Here is a 24,639-nt window from a genome sequence, read left to right on the forward strand (position 1 = left end):
GCCAGTGCAGGGGACATGGGTTCGAGCCCTGGTCTGCGAAGATCCCACATGCTGTGGGACAACTAAGCCCTTGTGCCACAACTACTGAGCTTGCGCTCTAGAGCCCGAGAGCCACAACTACTGAGCCCACATGCCACTACTGAAGCCCGTGCACCTAGAGCCCGTGCTCTGAAACAAGAGAAGCCACCGCAGTGAGAAGCCCACGCACCACAACGGAGAGTAACCCCCGCTCACCGCAACTAGAGAAAGCCCAGTTGCAGCAACGAAGACCCAATGCAGCCAAAAATAAATAAAATAAATTAATCAAAAATTCTTACTACATTGTTGATTTTATCTTCTACAAAGATTAATATGACATGACTTTAGCCCTATAGGAACTCACTATCTTGCAGGGAAGACATACATAAGCATCCACATATAATATGATAGAAACTCAACAATATCAACAAAACCTTGTGCTTTTTAAACCATGCATATGACCATAAGACAGATTTTCAATTTATATAAATTCAACATATTGAGAGTCACTGCTTACAGGTCATTAGTTAGTTACCCCTTGTTAGTGGACTGTTTTTCACACTTGGCTTCACAACCTTGAAGGATCTTCATAGTTTATCCTTCTTGGAATGTCATTAGCAACCTTTGGTGTGCATTAGAATCACCTGGAAATTTTTTAGAATATATTGATTCCTAGACCCACTCACAGAGATTCAGTTTTATTTTATCTAAAAGGTGGCCCTGGGATTTCCCTGGTGGCGCAGTGGTTAAGAATCCACCTGCCAATGCAGGGGACACAGGTTCGAGCCCTGGTCTGGGAAGATCCCACGTGCCGCGGAGCAGCTAAGCCCGTGCGCCACAGCTACTGAGCCTACGCTCTAGAGCCCATGAGCCACAACTACTGAGCCCGTGTGCCACAACTACTGAAGCCCGCGTGCCTAGAGCCCATGCTGTACAACAGGGGAAGCCACCACAATGAGAAGCCCATGCGCTGCAGCGAAGAGTAGCCCCCGCTCTCCGCAACTAGAGAAAGCCCGCCCGTGCACAGCAATGAAGACCCAATGCAGCCATAAAATAAATAGATAGATAGATAGATAGATTTTAAAAAAAAAAAAGGGTGGCCCTAGCATCAACATCCTTTTAACAGTACCCATCTGATTTGAATGTGCAGTTAGCATTGAGACCCACGGCATTATTTGATAGCTTTTTTTTAGGTGAATAAAATAAAGTCTTGGTAAATAAATAATAGGACCAAAAACTTGCTGCCCTATCTATGCAGTGTTGAAGTCTTTGAAAGTCTAATGAAACCTTTTAGTAAAAACCGACAGTGTGCATTTCATAGTATTTTGATGTTTCAGTTTAACAATGGGCTGTAAGTTGTCTAAAACTAGTATTTTGTTATTTACCCCTGACATCCAGAGATGAAATGTATTACATGATTTTGGCAGGATAGCATGATGATTAAAAAACACACACTTTAATGAAATTACTTAATCCTTCTTTGCTTCACTTTCCTCATCTGTGAAACCAGAATAGCAATAATAATGATGTCATAGGGTTGTTGTGAAGATTAAATGGATTAATACATATAAGGTCCTTAGAACAGTGCCTGGCTCGTTTTCATTCCTGAATATTTTGGGGCAGTGGCGGGATACTCATATTAAAAAAACTTGAATATTGATGGCACTAGTGGTAGTTTATCAGAAGATAATTTTAGTTTTTCGTCATTTTTTCCCTTTTTTTCATTTAGTTTTATATTATTGTATGTCTACCTACTTATGTTTAATTAAAGGAAGCTGAGGCCATGTTAGGACGAAGGGGAAGGAGGAGAAGTGCTTAAACATCCCCCCACCCCGCCTCAGTGGATCTTGCCCAGGATGGCAGCGGTTTTGGGGGTGTGTTGGGGGGAGTGACTGGGCGGTGCCAGTGCAGGAGACGATGCCATTTCCAGTTACAACGCAGGGATCACCACAGACACAGCCGCCACAGAAGCACTGTGGCATTACCTCTCCCATCAACTTAGCAGCCCCCAAGGAGACTGACTCCCTGCTTACACAGAAACTGAGACTCTGAAGCCCTCTGGTGTTTCTGAAGAGGAAGAGGAACTTTCTTTTTGAAGAGGAAGAGGACTTTAATTTTGGGAAAATTAAATAACCTGGTAAAAGAGTGGATATGAGAAATCAGTGAAAGCAAGACTCTTCCACAATCTGTAATTGAAAAGGTTGGTGGAAAAAGTTTTACATTTGGATCTTGTAGATTAGGAGTATATACAGAAGGTGCCGATATTGATGTGTTGTGTGTTGCACCAAGACATGTTGATCGAAGTGACTTTTTCACCTCATTCTATGATAAGTTGAAATTACAGGAAGAAGTAAAAGATTTAAGAGCTGTTGAAGAGGCATTTGTACCAGTTATCAAACTGTGTTTTGATGGGATAGAGATTGATATTTTGTTTGCAAGATTAGCACTGCAGACTATTCCAGAAGACTTGGACTTAAGAGATGACAGTCTGCTTAAAAATTTAGATATAAGATGCACAGGAAGTCTTAACGGTTGCAGGGTTACTGATGAAATTTTACATCTAGTACCAAACATTGACAACTTCAGGTTAACCCTGAGACCTATCAAACTGGGGGCCAAACGCCACATCTATTCCAATATATTAGGTTTCCTCGGTGGTGTTTCCTGGGCTATGCTAGTAGCAAGAACTTGCCAGCTTTATCCAAATGCAGTAGCATCAACTCTTGTACATAAATTTTTCTTGGTATTTTCTCAATGGGAATGGCCAAATCCAGTCCTATTGAAACAGCCTGAAGAATGCAATCTTAATTTGCCGGTATGGGACCCAAGGGTAAACCCCAGTGATAGGTACCATCTTATGCCTATAATTACACTACCATACCCACAACAGAACTCCATGTACAATGTGTCCGTTTCAACATGGACGGTCATGGTTGAGGAATTTAAACAAGGTCTTGCTATCACAGATGAAATTTTGCTGAGTAAGGCAGAGTGGTCCAAACTTTTTGAAGCTCCAACTTCTTTCAAAAGAACAAGCATTATATTGTACTTTAGGAAGTGCACCAACTGAAAAACAATGCCTAAAATGGGTGGGCTTGGTGGAATCAAAAATCCGAATCCTGGTTGGAAGTTTGGAGAATGAATTTATTACACTGGCTCATGTGAATCCCCAGACATTTCCAGCACCCAAAGAAAATCCTGACAAGAATTTTGCACAATGTGGGTGATTGGGTTAATGTTTAAAAAAACAGAAAACTCTGAAAATCTCAGTGTTGGTCTCACCTACGATATTCAGTCTTTATAGGCAAGCAATAAACAGCAAGATGTTTGAGGTGGACATGAAAATTGCTGCAGTGCATGTAAGAAGAAAGCAACTCCATCAACTACTGCCTAATCATGTGCTTCAGAAAAAGAAAAAGTGTTCAACAAAAGGTGTCAGGTTGACACCTCTGAATGGCAGCAGCCTCGACTTGTCTATGGACAGTGATAACAGCACATCTCTGCCTTCACCTACCAGTGCTGTGAAGGCCAGTCCATTGAACAGTTCCGGCAGTTCTCAGGGCAGCAACAGTCCTGCTCCAGCTGTAACAGCAGCATCTGGGACCAGCATACAGGCTACTGAAGTTTCTGTGCCACAGGTAAATTCCAGTGAAAGCTCAGGGGGTACATCGAGTGAAAGCATTCCTCAGACTGCCACACAACCAGCCATTTCATCACCACCAAAGCCTACGGTCTCCAGAGTTGTTTCTTCAACACGTCTGGTAAACCCACCACCAAGACCTTCAGGAAATGCAGCAACAAAGACACCTAATCCTATAGTAGGAGTCAAGAGGACATTCTCACCTCATAAAGAAGAGAGTCCCAAGAAAACCAAAACAGAAGAGGATGAGACAAGTGAAGATGCTGTTTTGCTTTGAGTGGACATGATAAAACAGAAACAAAGGAACAACTTGATACAGAGACAAGTACAACTCAATCAGAAACCATTCAGAGTGGGCTTCCCTGGTGGCACAGTGGTTAAGAATCCGCCTGCCAATGCAGGGGGCACCGGTTCGAGCCCTGGTCCGGGAAGATCCCACATGCGCAGAGCAACTAAGCCCGTGTGCCACAACTACTGAGCCTGTGCGCTAGAGCCCGCGAGCCACAACTACTGAAGCCTGTGCGCCTAGAGCCCATGTTCCGCAACAAGAGAAGCCACCGCAATGAGAAGCCCACGCACCGCAGTGAAGAGTAGCCCCCGCTCACTGCAGCTAGAGAAAGCCTGTAAACAGCAACAAAGACCCAACGCAGCCAAAAATAAAAAATAAATAAATTTATTAAAAAAAAAAAAAAAAAAGGAAACCATTCAGACAGTGGCTTCTCTGTTGGCCTCTCAGAAAACATCCAGTACAGACCTTTCTGATATCCCTGCTCTCCCTGCAAATCCTATTCCTGTTATCAGGAATTCAGTAAAACTGAGATTGAATTGGTAAAAACAACCTCAGGGGTCCATAAACAATATCTGCCAACTCAACCTGTTGTCTTCAAATGCTAAAAAAGGAGAATGGAGGGTACAAGACCAGACATGACTGAAAATGGATTTAGGTTTTTTTTTGTGACCTCCCTTACTGGGCTAATCAGCACTTGATCAGAAGTCCAGTTTAGTATGTGAAGCCAGGAGTACTGTGATTATTGTGTTAGCAACAGTTGCATTAACTATTTCAAAAAATTACTGCCTTTAAAAAAAAAAGCAAAAAACCTCAAGCTGTATTTGTATTCATAATTGACATCTGGACTGGGTTTATGTTTGCTGCATTGTTTGGAAAATTTGCAGTACAAGCTGGCATAAGAATTCCTTATTCTGATTATGCACTTTTATGTATTTTCTTTTTATTAGAAAGTAGAACTAATTTTAGATTTTCAGCTTGATAGATTTTCATTTTTTCCTGAAGAATTTCCTTTACCATTAGTTTTCAAATTGGATGCCATTGTGCAGTGGTGTACTGTTGTACTTCAGAGAAAGGATAAGGATACATCTAGTTCAGTCCCTATGAGGTAGCTGTAACCTTTAAAAATGAAATGTCAACTCTAGGGTATATATTTGACATTGAAAGAATAATTAGGAGATACTTCATTTTGATGGGGTCATGATTAAGAAATGCTATATTGGTTTTATTTATAGAATTGTTTAGAGTGCATACAAATCAGTGATCAGCCAGCGAATATTTTTCTTTGAGCTTGTTAAAGCTCCACATTCTTTTGCCTTCAGTATCTTGTCTTTGAAACAAAGGTTTTGCTCCCTCCCTGTTCTTTTTCTTTTCCCCTTTTTGCTTGTATGCATAAGGTAGGACTTCTTTCATAAAAAACAAAATGCCAGTATTTTCTTAAGCCATGATGTGAAACCAGTGACCACATGGCACAGAACACTAAATTTTGGTCCCATGGCTGAAATTTTAGGGTGACTGAAAATAATGCCTGTGAAACATGATATCTGTCTTGGATGGCCATTTGATCTCTAAATATGAGGAATTTTGTACACTCCACAGAACTCCTGTCTATAGTAAAGTTGATTTTCAATTTGAAACATGTGGGCAAAAAGGCATTTTCTCCAAGAATTTTAAACAAATTTTTATTTTTAAATGGTTGACTAAAATTTGTTAGTAAATTTTACGTGTAGAAACATTTAAAAATCATTTCTAGCAAGCACTTGACATCTAGTCAGCTCGCTACTCCTTTTTTCATTTTGTTTTATCCTATCAATAAATAATTCCACATAAGTAAGCAGCAGAGCATTCATCTTTACAGAATATGAGGGATGCCAGATGTTAAGCTTAGTTATTCTTTCTTAATCTGGACAAAGCAAACCTAACAGATTTTTCTGGTGAGCATGTTTATGAATCCTCCATTGTGCTCCGTTCTAGCACACGTGCATTTTTCATGTTAAACTGCAATTACTTAAACTCTTCCCCATCCTTCTAAATTAATTTTCCAAAGTTGGAGTGTAGTCTTTTCCCCCTTAGACTATGCATTAATTGCGGTTTTCTTTTCACCATACTTTGTAATGTCTAGTATACAGTACTTCTACGTCCCACATCTTTGCTCTGCACAGTCACCTTGCCCTTCCTCCTACCACCTAAGAAGAAAAGATGGTCAGACTAACAGGTGAAGTCTACAAGGTGTCTGTGTGTTCTGTGTAGCTTCAGAGTTAGATTGAAATTGCCAGGTACAGATTTAGTCTTGTCATTTTGTTTACACATTGGGGAAAAAGAATTCAGTTTATTAAACATTTCATGTAACTGCACCCAAGTTTTGCCAAGCTGGGAACTTGGACCTTTTCTGTGTAGTGACATTTTAATTCTAGTTTTCATAACTTGGAGATCAGACTGTTGCTTTCGCATAATGTACGTAGTGTCTCCTGACTGGAGTTTGCTTTGTTTTATAGTATCTGTACTCCTTGTATTTTTCAAGAGCTATTTTGTGAGCAGATGATGTATTTCTCCATTGAAACCACAATAAAAAAAAAAAAAAAGCAAAAAAATAGATAAATAAAAATAAAGGAAGCTGATTATGATAGATGTATATATGAGGAGTAAAGAGAGAAAGTAAAATGAACATTTTCTCTTTTATAGAATCGACGGACTGTGGCTTCTATTAAGAATGATCCTCCTCCAAGAGATAATAGAGGTAAAAATTTACCTATTAATTTTGCCTATTGCCCTGACAAGGTAAATCAAAAGTAAATATTACCCTTGACATTATTATTCATTTAAACTTTGCATGGCTAATTTTAAGATTGATATCATCTTGATTTCCCAACACAATAATGTCAGTGGTATAAAGAAAATGATTTATAAAGGTATGTGATGAATGTGAAACTCCATGATTCATGCCATTTTGAGGTGTCTTATTTACCCAATAATTTTTCAGATTTGAGGAGAGTATTATGAGAAAGAAACGAATGGGGAAGTAGTCGGTTAATTGATTTCACAAGGGTAAATTTAATCATTGTGACATTTTTACATTATTTTCTGGCTAACAAACTTTCAGAAAGTGTCATGGGTAACTTTGAAGACAAGTCAAACAGGTATCAATTGCAGTTAATTTCAGGTCTCTCATATGTTTTCAGCTAGGTGATATAAAGCACAGTTAATTTCTTTTCTACTGTTCAGAATGGTCAGCAGTTCAGAATGGTCCTTTCTCATAGGGATGTTTCGTCTGTATGTATGGATGGTGAGGCAGGACAGGTGTAGGTATTAGAGGAAAGATTGGAGGTAGAGGGAAAGCCCTGCACTTTCAGCACTATTCTTTGAGTCTTGTGAAAATTTATATTTCTTTGTAAAATGTGATATTTATATTTAACTTAATATTGCTTTTTCCACTTTTGTAACATCCACAGTGGGAAATTCTCTGTTGAGGATTTGCATATTTGACAAGCAAAGAGTGGGATTTAGAACAAAAGGAGGGTTGAAGGACTTTTACGTTTTTACTTGCTGTATTTCTGAATTGTGTAAGTTTTTCAAAATGAGAATGTGTATAAAATCTGTATTTTGCACACTTACTTTTTAAAAATTATTATTTAAAATCAAGCTTGGCTTTGGTTTTTATAAATTATTCAGATTGAGTTTTGTTTATTGAACAGAATTGATTATTACGTATATTTTAAAATTTTGTTTCACTTTCAGTGGTTGGTTCTGCACGTGCGCGGCCTAGTCAACTTCCTGAACAGTCTTCCTCTGCACAACAGAATGGTAGTGTTTCAGATATATCTCCAGTTCAAGCTGCAAAAAAGGAATTTGGACCCCCTTGTATGTAAATCATGTATCAAGGATTCAGTCATTTTAGGCATACATGTATTTTCTCTTGGTCAACTTTATAAGTCCCCAAATTGCAAACTTAATTGCAGATTTTATTTTTACCATTGTGGAAAATTTTTTTTGTTGTTAGTCTAGTCTGTTAATTGGGTTTTTAAATGTATGTTTTGGAGGAAACAATTTATAAATATAAAACTATAACAATGTTTCAGTTGCTTTGAATTTAAAATTATGGCCAGATAATTTTGACAGATGTTATAAAAGAAATTCTTATGCTTCTTGATCCTTTCCAATTCAAAGATCTTTGATTCTAAACCAAGAGATGACATGTATCAGTATGTCAGAGTCATTTTTCATGACTCTTATTTGTATATTGTCCTGTTCCTAGCTTTGTTAAAGCAGCTCATAAGTAAAGTTCACATATTTGTCATAGGCATGTTTTGTCACTGTGTACCTTTTTTTGGTGTGTGTGGTAAAATTTCATACATAAAATTTTTGTGTATAAGTATGGTACTCTAAAAAGAAAACTAGGCTTCTACAGCTCATCTGTTTCTTCCAGCACGTAGAAAATCTAATTGTGTGAAAGAAGTAGAGAAATTGCAAGAAAAACGGGAAAAAAGGAGACTACAACAGCAAGAACTTAGAGAAAAAAGAGCCCAGGTTTGTAACAGAAACATATTTTGTTTATGCACCAACAAAAGATTAGACTGTGTCAGTGAAAGTGATTGGCTTATGAAAAAATAATTGAGGCATTCATTTAAAGATTTCAATATAGTTCCTTAAATTGATATTGAGGAATAATATAAACTCTTGGGGAAATAAGTTATCATAACAGATTTTTTACTACATAAACCTTTCAAGTTTTAGTGGGTACGTGTTAGTCCTAAAGCTTGTTCCTTTTTGAATAGTAAGCCATTGTGTTACAGAATTCTAATGGATGTATAACATCGAGAATAATAGGATTTTGGCTTTTTAAAAAGGACTAAAAATACATTCAGAAAAACATCAAGTTAAGGTATATGGTTATACTATCCATTTTATTGTTTTTCCATGGTTAATAAGTTCAGCATATCACAATGAAAGGGTGGAAATTCGTTGTGTGTTGATTTATACTAGATGTTGAGAGTATCTCTGATGTGCCCCTCTTCTCACATTTCCTTTAGATAGTAGCAAAACTTTACTAGCAATGGAAAAGTTGCATAGAAGACTGGTCTTTTATCTCTCTACAGGTCTTCACATATTAGAAATTCTGCTATTGTACAAATAATTCCTGCATTGTGCTTGTATTGTATCTATTATATTCTCAGAACTTGTTTCCTGTAATAAAATATCAGGATTGTTTCCTTATTTAGGAGTATGTTCAAATGCCCTTAATCATAAAGATGTTGTGTTGTGGAATTGTGGAATCAGTATAATATTCAGCCTGAATAAATCAACTTATATCTGAAAGTGACCTGAGAATGACCAGTTGGGTTTTGAAATGAATAATGCTTGTATCTACTGATACTTAGTACAGATGCCACCTGGTGTTTCCTGTGGGTACTTCATAATATTTTTACATCTCTTTGTGACCTCTTCTTTACATTCTGCTTCTCAGTTGACATAGTTGGTGTTATTTCCCAAAAGGTTAATTGAAAGTATGTTACATTAACAGTTTTGAAATTTCGTTGTACTCAAAGCAAGTCTGCATATAGTATATGGGGAAAAGAACCTGACCTAAAATGTTTAATAATTTATACTCATAGCTAGGAGAGGCTGTTAACCGTTGCTATTTGTATCTTAATCTGAATTTTCTCAGTTTTGAAGCAAAAAAGTAAATTGTAGTTAGCATGCAGTAATTTGAATTTTAAAGATTTAAAAAATTATCTTGGCTTTGGATTCCTTTAAATTCTATGTCCTATTGATTTGGGGCTGTATTATACCATGCCTTAGTTTTTTTTAGAGAGTCAGTAATAATAGGAAGTGAACATAGATGAATCCATAGTTCTACTTTGCTGAAACACTGAATTAGGAATTGGGAAGAAGAATCTGATTAAATGTATTTTTCTAAGAATTTCAGCTTTTCTAGAGTTCTTTACTGATGTTTAGGATGAGCACTGTTTTTGTTTTGCTCAATTTTCTAGGATAATTAAGGTATACGTATAACATATTTGAAATAGGTCAAAGGTGGCTTTAATAAGGAGTATTTGGTTTGGAGTTAACAGAATGCATGTTGACTAACAGAATTGTGTTTTTAATATGAAAGTGATTCCTAGGCATACTCTTAATCTTGAACTCTGAAACTATATCACATCTCAGGTTTGAGTTTGGGCTTGGCTGTTACAAATGACAAAACCTATTTAATTTTAATTTTCAAACCATATATAACATAAACGCAACAAATACTACAGTATTGTAATTATAATAAATGATGAATTCTCTGTCTTCTTACAGGATGTTGATGCTACAAACCCAAATTATGAAATTATGTGTATGATCAGAGACTTTAGAGGAAGTTTGGATTATAGACCATTAACAACAGCAGATCCTGTAAGATTCTTTGTAAATAGTTGCTCTGGAACTTTTTATGCTGTAAATAAAAACATGTTTGATACCCCCTAAGTTAATACTGGATTTAGCTCTGTAATTTTTTCTCTCTTTATGGGTACTCCTTCTCCATATTTTGAGAAGATCAAGAAACCATTGGGAATTCCCTGGTGGTCCAGTGGTTAGGACTCTGAGCTCTTACTGCCAAAGGCTCGGGTTCAGTCGCTGGTCTGGGAACTAGGATCCCACAAGCCACATGATGCATCCGAAGAAAGAAAGAAAGAAACCACCCACACTTACCCTTATTTTCTCATTATTTCCCATAATTTGATATGTTAGACATGCTTCTCACAAAGATAATCAAAGCAAAAGCCTCTGTGTCCTTGGTAGGACAGAGCAACAGTCAAGGATGAGGTCAGAAGACCCAGTTTCCTTTCTGACCGTCACTTATACTTTTATCTCAATCCCAAGTTTGTTTCCTCTTGGCTTGGGCTGTAGATCCCACCATCATTCCAACTTACTACTAATTAATTTGTTATTTTTAAATAATTGTTACTCTGGCTTTTAACAATAAGTGATGGTTGTTGAGGACTGCTGTAAACCAGAAATCTAGTGCTTGAAGAATGTTCTGCTGTCTTATGCAACTCCTTTCCTATTGAAGAATGGGAATTTGTTGGACAGGGAATACTTTTGTGAGTAATTTGTATTTATGAAAAATAATCCATCTGATTATTAATAATAATTAATAATCCTAGTGTATACAGAATACATTATAGAATGTAATGCCTGTGTTAAGGCAGGTGTACTACATACGATTTAATAGAGTAGTTCATAACATTTGCATCTCATATATTTTACTCCTTGCTACCCTTTCATTTGTTTAACCTACATCTGAGCTCATACTTTATGACAGTGACTGGAAAACTTTTTCTGAAAAGGGCCTGATATTTTTGGCTTTGAACCATATGGTCTTTGTTACAACTACTCAATTCTGCCTTTGTAGTATGAAAAGCAGCCATAGACAATACATAAATGAATAGGTATGGCTGTTTCAGTAAAACTTTACAAAAGTGGGTAATGGCTTGGATTAGGCTTTCAGGCTGTACTTTGCCAATTCCTGCTTTATATTAAATATCATAAGAAGGCAAGTATTGGGAACATTAGTTTTATGAAAAAATATTAATGTCTAAGAATTGGCATATTATAAAATTATTCAAATTATTTTGGCCAGTAATCTTCTGAGAACTGTGTTTCTTGTCTACAGCTAGTTATCTTTGCCAACAATTTTCCCTATAATCTATCTGAAAATATGCCACTTGGTAGGAAATTTTACTTTTGTTGTATACAGCACATCTTGAAGTGAATAAGGTAGCTTATTAACATGAACCTATTGCTACTAAGAGTGGTAGTGTCCTCTACAAAGTTATTTCCTAGTGGTTTACCAAATGACAAAATAAGCGAGTTTCCATTATAAGAATTTTTGAAATAATTGTGTCTGATGACTATTAAAATTTCTGCAAGCTAATTTGTTTTTTAAGCTTACTTATCCTATTTATGCTATGCATAAATTTCTAAAACCGTGGGAGGAAATATTGCATAATTAACTTTTCAGTGTTTTATATACCACTGATAATCACTGGAAAAAAATATTTTATTTCTAGATTGATGAACATAGGATATGTGTTTGTGTAAGAAAACGACCACTCAATAAAAAAGGTATGCTTATTGAGCTCTAATCAAGGATTGATTTTTGACCTGTTTGCAATTTATTTTGTTAATAGCAGAAATCAAATTGGTTTGGAAGAGTTAAACGTAAATCATTTCATTTGTACATAACCATTATGCAGATTTCTATGGTTAGGTCCGTTGATGTGTTACTGCTCTAAGAATCTTTGCCATTCCTGGCTTTACAGAAATCTTGATTTTTCTTTTTTTTTTTTTACTTTGTTGTTGAAATATTCTGTTTACTTGAATGGCGTATTTATGGGATATTTATATTTACAGGACTTACTGCTTTTATCGAAATTCTTACTACTTAAAATAATTTTTGTGCATTAATTCAAATACTGTGAAAATTACTGGGCACTGATTTTCATTTATTCTTTTAGAAACTCAAATGAAAGATCTTGATGTAATCACAATCCCTAGTAAAGATGTTGTGATGGTACATGAACCAAAACAAAAAGTAGATTTAACAAGGTACCTAGAAAACCAAACATTTCGTTTTGATTATGCCTTTGATGACTCTGCTCCTAATGAAATGGTTTACAGGTAGGTAAATTTGTTTTAAATCAGAATTTTGTTCTTATACTGTGTGTTCACCACCACCACTGAAACTTACGTTGATCTTGGCATATCTCTCCAGAGGTGTAGTATCCTTTTCTTTCCCCCTGAGTTTAAACAAATAAGAATATTTAATAAACACGATAATGAATTTTAACACTTGTTTTCTTTAATGCTCCCCAAATCAGTTTTCATTAATGATTAACTTATAAACTATATAACACACCATATGTATGGATAAGAAATTTCTAGAAAACATTTTCTGTACCTCTAGAGATGGGATGTGGCTATTTTTTGCTTTTTGATCTCTGCAGTAGTGAAGAAATTTGAAATAACTGTTACACATCAGTCACTTATTTGTCTAAATCTTTATTTAGCACGTATGGCCACTTAAGGAAAAAAAAGTTCTGTAAATCTACTTGCATTTCCCTAGTTTTATCATCTCTAAGCTTTGGAATAGTTTTAGTACATGAAATTCTTGTATGTTCACATGTTCAACTTACAAACAACTCAAACTTACATGTATTATGCATTGATATCCCACATTTTTATCCAAATTTAGATTTTTATACATAGTTTGTAAACATTTACTTCTCATTATTTAACAGGTCAGCTTTAGCAGCATTGTTGTTTCAGTCTATATTAAATTGTCTCGGCAGTTACTTGAATGCTATGTTTCATTGCCCTTTTATTTTATAAATTTGACTGGAAAACAGAAAGTTAAAGGGTTAATAAGAATCCTAAGAATTGAAGATGTTATAAATGAGATAAGACCAACTCCACTGGTCTTAAGCCAGTAAACTGGGAGTTCAGCTGTAAAGAAAGAGGACAAAACTAAAGAACATGTGAATGCTAGATAGAGGTATTGTGAAAAATTTGTTTTAAAAGGGAATTATAATTATAAATTGTGTATTTTTTACCTTTTTGAGAACTGAGTCCTGTCCTCCCCCCTCACTCCCTTCTCTGCTTCCACTCCTGACTCATAAAATACGTCTGTCTGACTTTTATAATCATTTTCAAGAAATCACTATAAATAAAAGTATGTTTCTGTGTATGTGCTAGATTTAGTAAACATTTTGTGTTTCACCCTGTATTTATGCTTCTTAATTTTACCAATATTGATTCTCTCCCCTTTCTCTTATCCTTAACTTTTATGGATTGAGAAGTTAGGCTTTTTTTTTTTTGTCTGATCACTCTTCAGACTCATTTCCAGTTCTTTCTGATTAGAACTTTTTTCTGCTCCTTTTGTTCTGTACTTTCTACAGTTGTGCCTTTAAAAAAAAAAAATCAATAGAGCTGTATAAAGTGTTCTACATATATTCTTTTGAAGCCTGTGCAAAAAGTAGATTTGTTTTCTATCATGCTTTTAGGGCTCTGCTCAATGAAGTATTTTTTTGTCCCTCCCTACCTTTTCATTTTAACTCCAGCAATGATTATACCAATACATAATATTTGGGCATCCTTTTCCTGAATCAAGACTATCAACTCAGAATTCATTGTCTTATAAGCATAATTTATATTTACTTACTCACATTCAAGGAAATTTTACCACTTTTATACTTGTTTAGATAATGTTTTTGTACTTTTTTTCCCCTCTAGCTTTTCTGTACTGAGATTACCACTCTTCATTCTGTTTCTCTTGAAACCTTTGATACTTTTTTTGGGTTGGGTTGGGGTTTTTAGTTTTGGTTTTAGTTTTCAGATCTGTCCTACTTGTCTGGCTGCTATTACCATATTTTGTTGTTATTTTTTAAAACTTTCCTACTGTCTTCTATATATTATGTCTTTAGCTCAGTTACTATCAGGTTTTTTTTCCCTGTCCATTATTATTGTGGCCATTGTCTATTTCGGAATTATTGCTTGAAAATATGCTTTAAAGAGCTTTAAGCAATTCTAGGACATGGATATTTAAAATTTTAAATCAGTGGGGTCAGTTGTGGCCTCGCAGTTGATCCCACTGATTTGTTAAAAATCTTGTTGTAAGATTTGCTTATAATAACACTTGATATTAGTTTTATTGCTTATTTGTTTAATTTAAATATTAACTGTATGTTCTGACTGGTGCATTTTATTTTTAAGGTTTACAGCTAGACCACTAGTGGAAACTATATTTGAAAGGGGAATGGCTACATGCTTTGCTTATGGGCAGACTGGAAGTGGAAAGACTCATGTAAGTAATTCATTACAGTTACATCCTGGTATGAAGCCAGTTTATTTTCCTTATATCTTAATTCTAAGACCTAAATTCTATTTTCTTTTTAACATATAGACAATGGGAGGTGACTTTTCAGGAAAGAACCAAGACTGTTCTAAAGGAATTTATGCATTAGCAGGTAACTCCCCTTTTTGCATATCATACATAATATTCTTCTTGAATATTATTCAGGTGGCTTGGAAATAAGATTTGGGAGTATTGTTCAGAACTTTAAGTAAGGGTAACTAATGCTATACTTACTATATATTGTGTCAGTTTTAGATTAGTGGACTGTTTTGAAAAGAACTGTGCTTTGGGGGCAAAAATCTTGATTATGTTTGTGTTGTAATCTGGCACATTGTTGGAGCTTAGTGTTTGTTGTTGAATAACTGCTTTGTGAAAAGTTTCCATTTGGTATGATTATGAAAGTAACCTTATTATGACCGCCTATAATTTTATGCTATTTATAAAGATAAGTAGTAGCATTCTCTTCTTGGATATGAAGGAGAGTGGCCTCTAAACTTTAAATGTAGAAAAACTATTACTACTTTTTTTTTTGGAAAATTAATATCCACTTTAATCTTCATTTTTATTATTGATACTATCATTCTAGGTAAACATTAGTTGATTTGAATTGCTTTTTTAAAACAGAAAATTTGAATTGCTTTTTAAAAACAATATTTGTTGCATCTTAATAAATTTTCTCCATATGAAATTATTGACAGCTCGAGATGTTTTTTTAATGCTAAAGAAGCCAAACTATAAGAAGTTAGAACTTCAAGTGTATGCAACCTTTTTTGAAATTTATAGTGGTAAGGTAAGTGGAAACTTAAAAAAAAATTTTGTTTTTTAGTTCTTTAAATTATGGTTAAAAAATGCATAACATAAAATTTACCATTCTAACCATTTTTAAGTGTAGAAGTTCAGCAACATTCACACTGTTGGGCAGTCATTGCCACCACATAATTGTTAGATGTATTTGGAATATTTTGTTAAAGTTCTGTGTATGAGATTTTTAAAAATTCCCTTTGAAACTCTTTAACTTCAGTATCGATCATTATTATTCTAATAACATTATTACTAGAATTCTCTGAAATAATTTTCAGACTCTGAATGACTCATTTTTATAGAACTATTCTTTTTTTATTTTTAAAGCTAGCTTTCTTTCTTTTTTTTTTTTAGGTTTTTGACTTGCTAAACAGGAAAACAAAATTAAGAGTGCTCGAAGATGGAAAACAGCAGGTTCAAGTGGTGGGATTACAGGAACGGGAGGTCAAATGTGTTGAAGATGTACTGAAACTCATTGACATAGGCAACAGTTGCAGGTAGCTCTCATTTTAATTAAGAAAGCGGAACAGTTTCATGATCAGTTTTATATACTTTGCATATAACAAAAGCAAAGCAAGGATGTTATTCAACGCATTTTGGACATAAAAATCATTATTCATAAAAACTTTTGAAGTATGCCAGATTAAATTGTAGTAATCTGGTTATGTTTGTGTTGTTAATTCAGAATGTCTCTTTTGTATTTAAATAATAAAAACTGAATAGTTTTTTCTTTCTTTTTTTTAATGAAAATATTGTGGTTTGCACATATAAATTGAACTTTTTACATATCAGAATGTTCTTAATTACATTGTAGAACATCCGGTCAAACATCTGCAAATGCACATTCATCTCGGAGCCATGCAGTGTTTCAGATTATTCTTAGAAGGAAAGGAAAACTACATGGCAAATTTTCTCTCATCGATTTGGCTGGAAATGAAAGAGGAGCTGATACTTCCAGTGCAGACAGGCAAACTAGGCTTGAAGGTGCTGAAATTAATAAAAGCCTTTTAGCACTCAAGGTAAATAAAGTGCATTTAATTGTGAAAAGTCTTTTACTTTTGACTTCATTTTTGTTTACTCAGTTACAAAATTATAGTATTTGTTTTTTCTAATAAGTAAGAGAGGTTATCAAAATTTAGTTGCTTATGTTTGCAGTTATAGATTTATATTGTACCCAGAAATTTTCTTTGCACACATTATTTATTCTTTTTAAGGTAGATAAAGATCTGTTAGTTAGCAGGCCAATTCCTACGCTGCTTAGGGAGATTCCAGAGGGCCTTACTCATTAATCAGTCTTTTTTCTTGAAGGAGGGCAAGAAACCACAAAACTGAGCTAAGAAAGTTTCTCAGAAAAATGTGGAATGGCTTTCAAAAAGTTAGGCCACTATTATATATCTTCCTTGACTAGCAAAGCAAAGAAAGCATTCTGTTTTTTTCTTTTGTAGTACCACTTTAAAAGTTTAACTTTTTACAGTTATCCTACTGCCTGTTACTTCTAAACACTAATCATAGTCTCCAGAAGAATCTTTTGGAATTAATAAAGTAGTCTTTTGGATTGGGTTTTTTTTGTTTTCTAAATTTCATTTTCTTGAATTAGGATTTATGGGAACATTTCTACTATGCTGTAAACCTCTTAATAGAATTTTCAGAGCTGATTAGATCTTAAATGTTAGGGTTATGGTAAGAGATGTTTTAAATATGTTCATTAAGATTACTCTTTATAAGAAGTAAAATCTGTGAAATTTGCTTTCTTAATTTTCAGGAGTGCATCAGAGCCTTAGGTAGAAATAAACCTCATACTCCTTTCCGAGCAAGTAAACTCACTCAGGTGTTAAGAGATTCATTCATAGGTGAAAACTCTCGTACCTGCATGGTAAGTTTGTTTGTTTTGTTTTAATCTTAAATGAATAATTATGTAGTATATATGGAAAAATTTTAAAAAATATTAATGACAGTCATTTAAAGTCTATTGTGAGAGATATAGTGATACTTGAAAATGTGGTCCCTGCCAGTCTGATAGGATTATATTGTAGTTATAATGCATTCTACTAATTCCAACATCTGAGTCTTCTTGAGATTGGTTTTCATTGATTTCTGTTTTCCTTGCATATTGGTCACATTTTTCTATTTCTTCATATATCTAGAATTTTGGATTATATAATTTTCATTATGAATGAATATTTTATGGACACTCTGGATTCTGTTATGTTCTTCTAAAGATTATTGATTTTGTTATTGTTGTTGTTATTTTAGCTGGAAGTTAACTTAGCTGAACTCCAAACTCTTGCCCCCCCAGCTGTGGGCATCAACTGACCTTGAAATCTCTGTTTAGCTCTTTTAGACTTAGCTATGTTTCTTGCAGTCAACCTTGTGTGTACTCTTAGTTCAGGGGTCAGCCAGAGATTTGGGTAGTGTAAATATATATGTAGAATATGAGTTTCTTCCTCTGTGGTTATTTCTCTTCTGGGACAAACTTCACTTCCCAGCTGCTATGGTGCCTACCTCCAAACTCCATCCTTTAGTTTAACCAGTGAAACTCCAGATTTCTATTGAAGTTTTAGTTGTCCTGTGTGACAGCAGCAGAGTTTGCCCTTAGGCAAAAAAAGTTATCAAAAGTAGGGGCGGACAGTCATTCAATGTTACTCCCTTCTTCTAGGTGTTGACCTCCATTTTCTGCCTGATATTTGATCATTTTGTGGTGCCGTCAGAGTTGTTTATATTTTAACTGGAGTTTATAATTATTCTTTGATTATGGGTATGAGATAGTGAATTATCTTGGAGCTAAGGTATCATTAATAACTCTTTTTTTAGATGACCATATTAAAATTAGACCTGACTGAGCCATATGTCAGTATTGTCATCATTTATAACATTTTCTTTACCTTTGCATTTTTCCCCCATAGATTGCCACAATCTCTCCAGGCATGGCATCCTGTGAAAATACTCTCAATACATTAAGATATGCAAATAGGTATGAAAAATGGTTATTTATTTTGAAGTTTGAAGGGAATAGAACAATATATGGTTTGATTTAATATCTGATAGGGTAAATCTTACTGCACTGTTCTTTACATTTTCAAAAAAAATTTGCATGTTATTCATTGAAATGATGTCTAGAATCATTTTGTCATATTCTAAAAATAATTGGAAATGTGTAATTTGGGAAGACATATTTTTAGTAGAATAGGTCTTATAATCATAGAACATGATTATATTTTTCCATTAACCAAGTTATATTTCATAATATTTTACTATATTTAAATCCTGAAAATTCTTATTATTATATTAAGACTCAAAAGTAAGTGAGTATCAGGAGCCAGTCCGTATTTCTTAAATTGTTTTGCATATGCTGAAAATTATTTCTGATAATCTTAAATATTATACATGGGGAAGCTAGGGTTTAAGTAGTGATAGCACAGTTCTTTCTGGTGTTCTGTATGGGTTACATTTTATTATTTACGGCAATAGTGTTACAAACTTTAATAGACCACTGCATTATTACAAATGAGAGGACAAAAAGCGTTACACACTATTAAAGCAATTTATTCCTTATAGTCACAAAATGCCCTTGGAATTTTGGATTGTAATAGGCCTGTTTATATTTGTTCCAGAGATTTGTTCCCATTGCTCTTGTTTTGAATGACTATATACATAGTTTTAAATTTGTATTATCACATACTGCATTTGTGATTTTTAACCTAGAGATAAAATTCCTCTTTGTATTCCATTTCTAGTGTGGAGAATCTCTTAATTTTGCTAAACATGAGTATTTGTACTATTTTTTTGTTTTAATCACTATGGAAATTTTATTTTTAATCTTTCATTAAAGTATGAAATACATACGCATACAGAAAAGTACCCAAAACACAAGTGAATAATTTAACGAATATTTACAAAGTGAAAATTCCTGTCATCAGACCAGGAAATAAAACATTTCCAGTCCCCCAGAAAATTCCCCATGTGTCTCTTTCTGATCACGAATCCTGAATAGCATGCCTAAATCCATTAATTTCTACCCCAAGGTAGCCATTGTCCTGACTTTTGTGGAATACATTTCTCAATTTTCTTTCTCTGTTTTTAAAAATAGTTTTACTACCTATGAATGTATCCCTGAACAATATAGGTAGCTATATTTGAACTTCACATAAATGAGATCATACGCTTTGTTCTTTTGTATTTTGCTTTTGCTTCAACTAAAGAGATTTTAAAAAATCATCAATAAAAACTGTTGGAAAGTATAAAATTATTGACCTTTCGTAAAGATATTAAAAATAATATCTTTTAAAAATAATTGAACTTTATTTTTAAATTTAATACCCTTTAAACTTTGAATTATAAGATTCTAGCTATGAACCTTTATAGTACTTTTAATCATTCTTTGTAGTGAACATTTTTGGTATTTTGGGGTTTTTTTCATTAATTTAAAATGCTTCTTGTTTCAGAATTGTTCATGGGAGAGATGAGGAACAGCTTAGTGTAGTAAAATGATTGCCATGTTGTAGAATTAAAACCCTCCATGTCTTCAGACTTCTGGCTGCAAAGGAATCCATCCCCCTAATGTGAAAATGCTGTATCTGGTTATTCCTCTAGTTCATTTAGGTCCAAGTAAAATATTTTAATTTATTATCATGTAATGTGATTCATTTGCAACCATTACTAACCATCTAGGACAAATAATTCTGTCTTTTATTTCCATATCTCTAGGAATAAAGATTTTCAACCTCATGTGATAGCTCATTTGAGGAATATAATTCCTGCATATAGAATAGTTTAGGTTGGGCAAGAGAGCTTTGAATAGAGGAAAAATGTGTGCTTAGGGGCTAATAGGTATCTAAATTAGGAGATTCTGAAAGAATAAGTAATGGGGTTGGGAGTAAAAAGAGTTATTAAGTCAGTATTAGAAATTTAGGTTTGTCAGCACGTGTGTAAACAAGCTTTCCAAAAGGATAAAGGCAAAGGAATCTGGTATTGAACCTTTGAGAGTAGATATTACCAATAGGTCAAAGAAGGATTCTAAGTAAAAGAAATTATTAGTTTGATCTATATGACTATTTTTGATGTATAACAATAGTAATTTCATTTAGTTTAACCTAAGAGAAGTAATGAGAAAAACAGAGAATATGGTTAGTGTACTGAAGTGTTTAAACATAAGGTTTGTACTCACAGCTAGGTTTGAACCTCAGTTATGCCACATTCTCATTGAATGAACTTGGGTAAGACACTTTATTGCTCTGAACCTATTTCTCATCTGTAAAGTGGTGATAATATCACAATATTGTCATAATGATTAAATAATATAATGTCTAAAAAATATTAATCATAATATCTGATATATAGGAAGTAATTAATAAATATTGCCTACTGTTATGAAATGGGATTGGCCTAAAGAGGACATAGGGAGTCACAAAAATTGGGTCATAAAAGCCATGATTTAGTTAAATATAACTGTTAGAGACATTAGCAAAAGCAATTTAAATTCCATTGCTAAAGGATTTTTTTCACCATGGTTCGTCACCTGAATCACCAAACACAGAAAATTATCTGAGTGACTGTTTTCTCAGTTTGTTCAAGGATTGCTTTATAGCTAATACCATTCTAGGTGCATAGGAAAGAAGTTAATTCATTATAAGCGGTGTATGCCATTAGGACTTAATTCTCTTGTGTCCTGTTTGAAAAGACTGCAAGCGTGTTGAGGACTCATTAATGCTAATAAAATATTCATGGTATTGACTACACAAGGAAATTAGACATGAGTGGTCATGTAGCTAAATACAGGGCATTTCAAATTTAGGTGATGGACTCGTTAAACTTCTAGAAAGATCATGAGAAGAGGAAGGACTATGGAGTAGGGAGTCAATAGAACAGAGGGGTTCAAAAGCCTCTTCACATTGATTATTTTTAAGATTGTGTAAATACATTGTCATAACAACGTTGACCCTTTTCTAAACAAATTAAACTGAGTACTAAATGCAAACTTGAAATGTGCATTGCTGTCTTTACAAGAGCATTTTCTTTTAATTTGTTGCTGTTTTGGTGCTGCAGAGTAAAGGAGTTTGGAATTAGTCCATCAGACATTCCCTTCTCACAGGGTAGTGGCAGTCGCCCTGATCTCTCTCCTTCTTATGAGTATGACGACTTTTCTCCTTCAATTACCAGGTCTACTTCATTCTATACATAAGATGTTTATTTTAATAGTTTCTTTTGGATTGTGCTATGTATAAATGTTTTATAGCATTTACTTTCATAGCATATACTTCTTCTGTCCTGAGCCATTTTATTTTTCATTTTCATTTTGTTTGGCAGGTGGTGGTTATACTGCATGATCTTCATTTTTATGTACTTTATTAATTTGCTTTAAAATGTTGATTTAGAATTCAGGCTTCCTTTTCCCCTCATATTTTTAAGGATGATGTCATCTTTGCATATTTACCATTGAAGGATAAACTGTCTTATTTAAAATGAAAAGTTTACATTCTTTCTGTCTGCAAGGAAATCACAAGGCTCCTCTTGACTTAAAAAGTGTACCCTCTCCCAAATATGTAAATTGAAGTTTAAGGGGTAAACTTTTTTTAATGATAGAACTTTACAGCTTATAATCTTTATAGATAAGAAATATTTCACATGTAGCTATTTTAATTGAGCCTTCTAACTACCAAATCTGCAAAGTGTATTAAATTCTTTGATTTTGGGGGACTTCCCTGGCGGTCCAGTGGTTAAGACTCCACGCTTCCACTGCAGCACTGCAGGGTGCGCAGGTTCGATCCCCGGTCAGGGAACTGAGATCCCGTGTGACGCACGGTGCGGTCAAAAACAAAAACAAAAACAAAAAAAAACTGATTTTTGACTGTGATTCATTTATTGATCTAAGTGACATTGCTAGCATTTTTCTGTTCAGCAATTTAGTTGCAACAAGTGTCTCTTATTTATTTTGAAATACTGAATCTGCATACTTTGTTGATTTCTCAATTTGTTATGCACAGTAGTTATGTTTGAAGTAATTGTAAAATTATATACCTAAGTAAATTCCTAAAGCTTCACAGCTAAACATACCTTTAGTATATCCACAGATTTCAGTTAGATTTGATCTGGAAAGCTGACATCATCAATATTAATATGTTTATTGAATTGCTTTTATATTAAATAGGTTGATATTTCTTGTTCCTCTGCATGAGTCTTTGTTAATTATAGATACCTCTTATGTGTTTATAGGGTGAAAGAATTGACTGTGGATCCAACTGCCGCTGGTGATGTCCGTCCAATAATGCACCATCCACCAAATCAGATTGATGATTTAGAGGCACAGTGGGGTGTGGGGAGTTCCCCTCAGAGGGATGATCTAAAACTTCTTTGTGAACAAAATGTAAGTGACATAATACAGTTGTAATTATCTAATCGTAGTCATTTCATCCATAGCAGAATAAGTGAAAACTATCATCTAAATCAGGGATCAGCAAACTACAGCCTATGGGCCTGCCATCTGTTTTTACAAATAAAGTTTTGTTGAAACATGGCCCTGCTCATTAAGACCAGAGGTGACAAAGATTATATGGCTCACAACCCCAAAATATGTACTAAAGTTCACTGACCCCTGATCTAACTATTCTTTTTTCCAGATTTTATACTGATGTTAAAATTTGGGGATTTTTAAAGTAATACAGGGAAAAAACAAGTTTAAGAATTGTACATACAATATATCACATATAGAAAGCTTAGAAACAAGATTATGGACACATGCACATGTATTAAAAGGATTCATGAACTGTACCAAAAATGGAAAAAATCTGACATTTGTTAAATCTGGTTGCTTTCTGTATTTTTGAATGTTTGGTGAAATTTCATAAATTTAAAATTTTGATTCCCCTGTTGCTTAAAAATAATAATATGTGCCCACTGCATAAGGACAATGAGGTATAAAGAAAGAACAAAAAAGCACAAACACATTTTCACATAGTTATTTAACTTCATTTTTTAAATGTATAATCTATATAGTTTTGTATCATTCTTTTCCCACTAAGAATCCTGTAGTGGCATTTTCTTATAATGATAAAAGGTAGCATTTATTAGTTGCTTACTTCATGACATATATTTGCTAGGCATCTTATGATCTGGTATAGTCCTTACAATTCAGTGTGGTAGGTACTATAATTATCCCTGTTCTTAACTTGACTAAGATCATACAAGTAGTAAGTGCTGAAGCCCAGCAGGATTGAAATCTGGGTCTTTCTTATACCAGAGTGAAATCTTAGGTCAGCTAAATTGATTGCTTGCTGCAATAAGATATTCTTTGGAAACAGTATAACTTAATGTTTTTATACTTTCCAGCAGGTATTTTAAAGTCCAAAATATTCTAGAGTAAACAAACGGATATCCTACTTTTTGTTATCATGTTTCAAAATACTCTACAAAGTAGGACTCAATGCAGCAGTTCTCAACCAGGAGTGACTTGGCCCCTCTCCAGGGAAAAATGTATGGAGACATTTTTGGTCGTCACAGCTGGGATGGTGTTGCTAACATCCAGTGGGTTGAGGCCAGGGATGATGCTAAACATCATACAATGCACAGGGACAGCCTTCCTCCTCCCCCCAAAAATGTCTGTAGTGCCTAAGTTAAGAAACCTGGTTTAAAATAAGAGTTCTGAACTTTGAACCATAGAGGATAAAGAACTAAAAATGAAATCCTGGCGTTAGTCTATCCCCTGTCCCCAAAACGTTTGAAAGAGACTGCAGTTGCTTTTTAAATCCTTAAAGCAAAAAAAAAAAAAAAAAAAAAAATCCTTAAAGCAAACCCTGCATTGCTCCTAGATACAGTGCCTCCAAAGATATGGACAACCAGAACAAGACAGGCACTCCCTATAGCAGCAGATCTCTCACATTTTATTCTTGCATCTATTGGGTCTTTGCAGGACCTTAATTTGGAGAGGTTGGCTAGGTGACCAGAACTAATCCAGAGGCTTTTTTTTTTTTTTAATTTTATTTATTTATTTTATTTATGGCTGTGTTG

The 24,639-nt window shown here is 34.3% G+C and overlaps 1 protein-coding gene and 1 pseudogene across 12 annotated transcripts in view; both read left to right on the forward strand.

Moving 5' to 3' along the window:
• Nucleotides 1-24,639, forward strand: part of KIF2A (kinesin family member 2A) — a 68,690-nt gene that overhangs the window by 33,829 nt on the left and 10,222 nt on the right. For 4 of the 11 annotated variants that reach the window (XM_082381077.1, XM_082381080.1, XM_082381082.1 and 1 more), the window contains 15 exons: nt 6,627-6,681; nt 7,394-7,504; nt 7,680-7,802; nt 8,368-8,468; nt 10,242-10,337; nt 11,996-12,050; nt 12,443-12,605; nt 14,697-14,787; nt 14,887-14,950; nt 15,537-15,628; nt 15,994-16,136; nt 16,454-16,658; nt 17,402-17,512; nt 18,543-18,610; nt 22,849-22,999. In XM_082381077.1, the coding sequence (XP_082237203.1) occupies nt 6,627-6,681; nt 7,394-7,504; nt 7,680-7,802; nt 8,368-8,468; nt 10,242-10,337; nt 11,996-12,050; nt 12,443-12,605; nt 14,697-14,787; nt 14,887-14,950; nt 15,537-15,628; nt 15,994-16,136; nt 16,454-16,658; nt 17,402-17,512; nt 18,543-18,610; nt 22,849-22,999 (1,629 nt within the window). Of the gene's footprint in view, nt 1-6,626; nt 6,682-7,393; nt 7,505-7,679; nt 7,803-8,367; nt 8,469-10,241; nt 10,338-11,995; nt 12,051-12,442; nt 12,606-14,696; nt 14,788-14,886; nt 14,951-15,536; nt 15,629-15,993; nt 16,137-16,453; nt 16,659-17,401; nt 17,513-18,542; nt 18,611-21,681; nt 21,796-22,848; nt 23,000-24,639 lie in introns of all 11 variants that reach the window. The other 7 variants (XM_082381084.1, XM_082381085.1, XM_082381086.1 and 4 more) reach the window with 5 other exon arrangements.
• Nucleotides 1,921-4,908, forward strand: LOC309623836 (poly(A) polymerase alpha pseudogene; annotated as a pseudogene). Its single transcript has one exon. The product of its transcript is annotated as a poly(A) polymerase alpha pseudogene (transcript).

The sequence above is a fragment of the Balaenoptera borealis genome (genome assembly GCF_965194805.1).
Source record: "Balaenoptera borealis genome assembly, chromosome: 2".
In the NCBI taxonomy this organism is placed as follows: domain Eukaryota; kingdom Metazoa; phylum Chordata; class Mammalia; order Artiodactyla; family Balaenopteridae; genus Balaenoptera; species Balaenoptera borealis.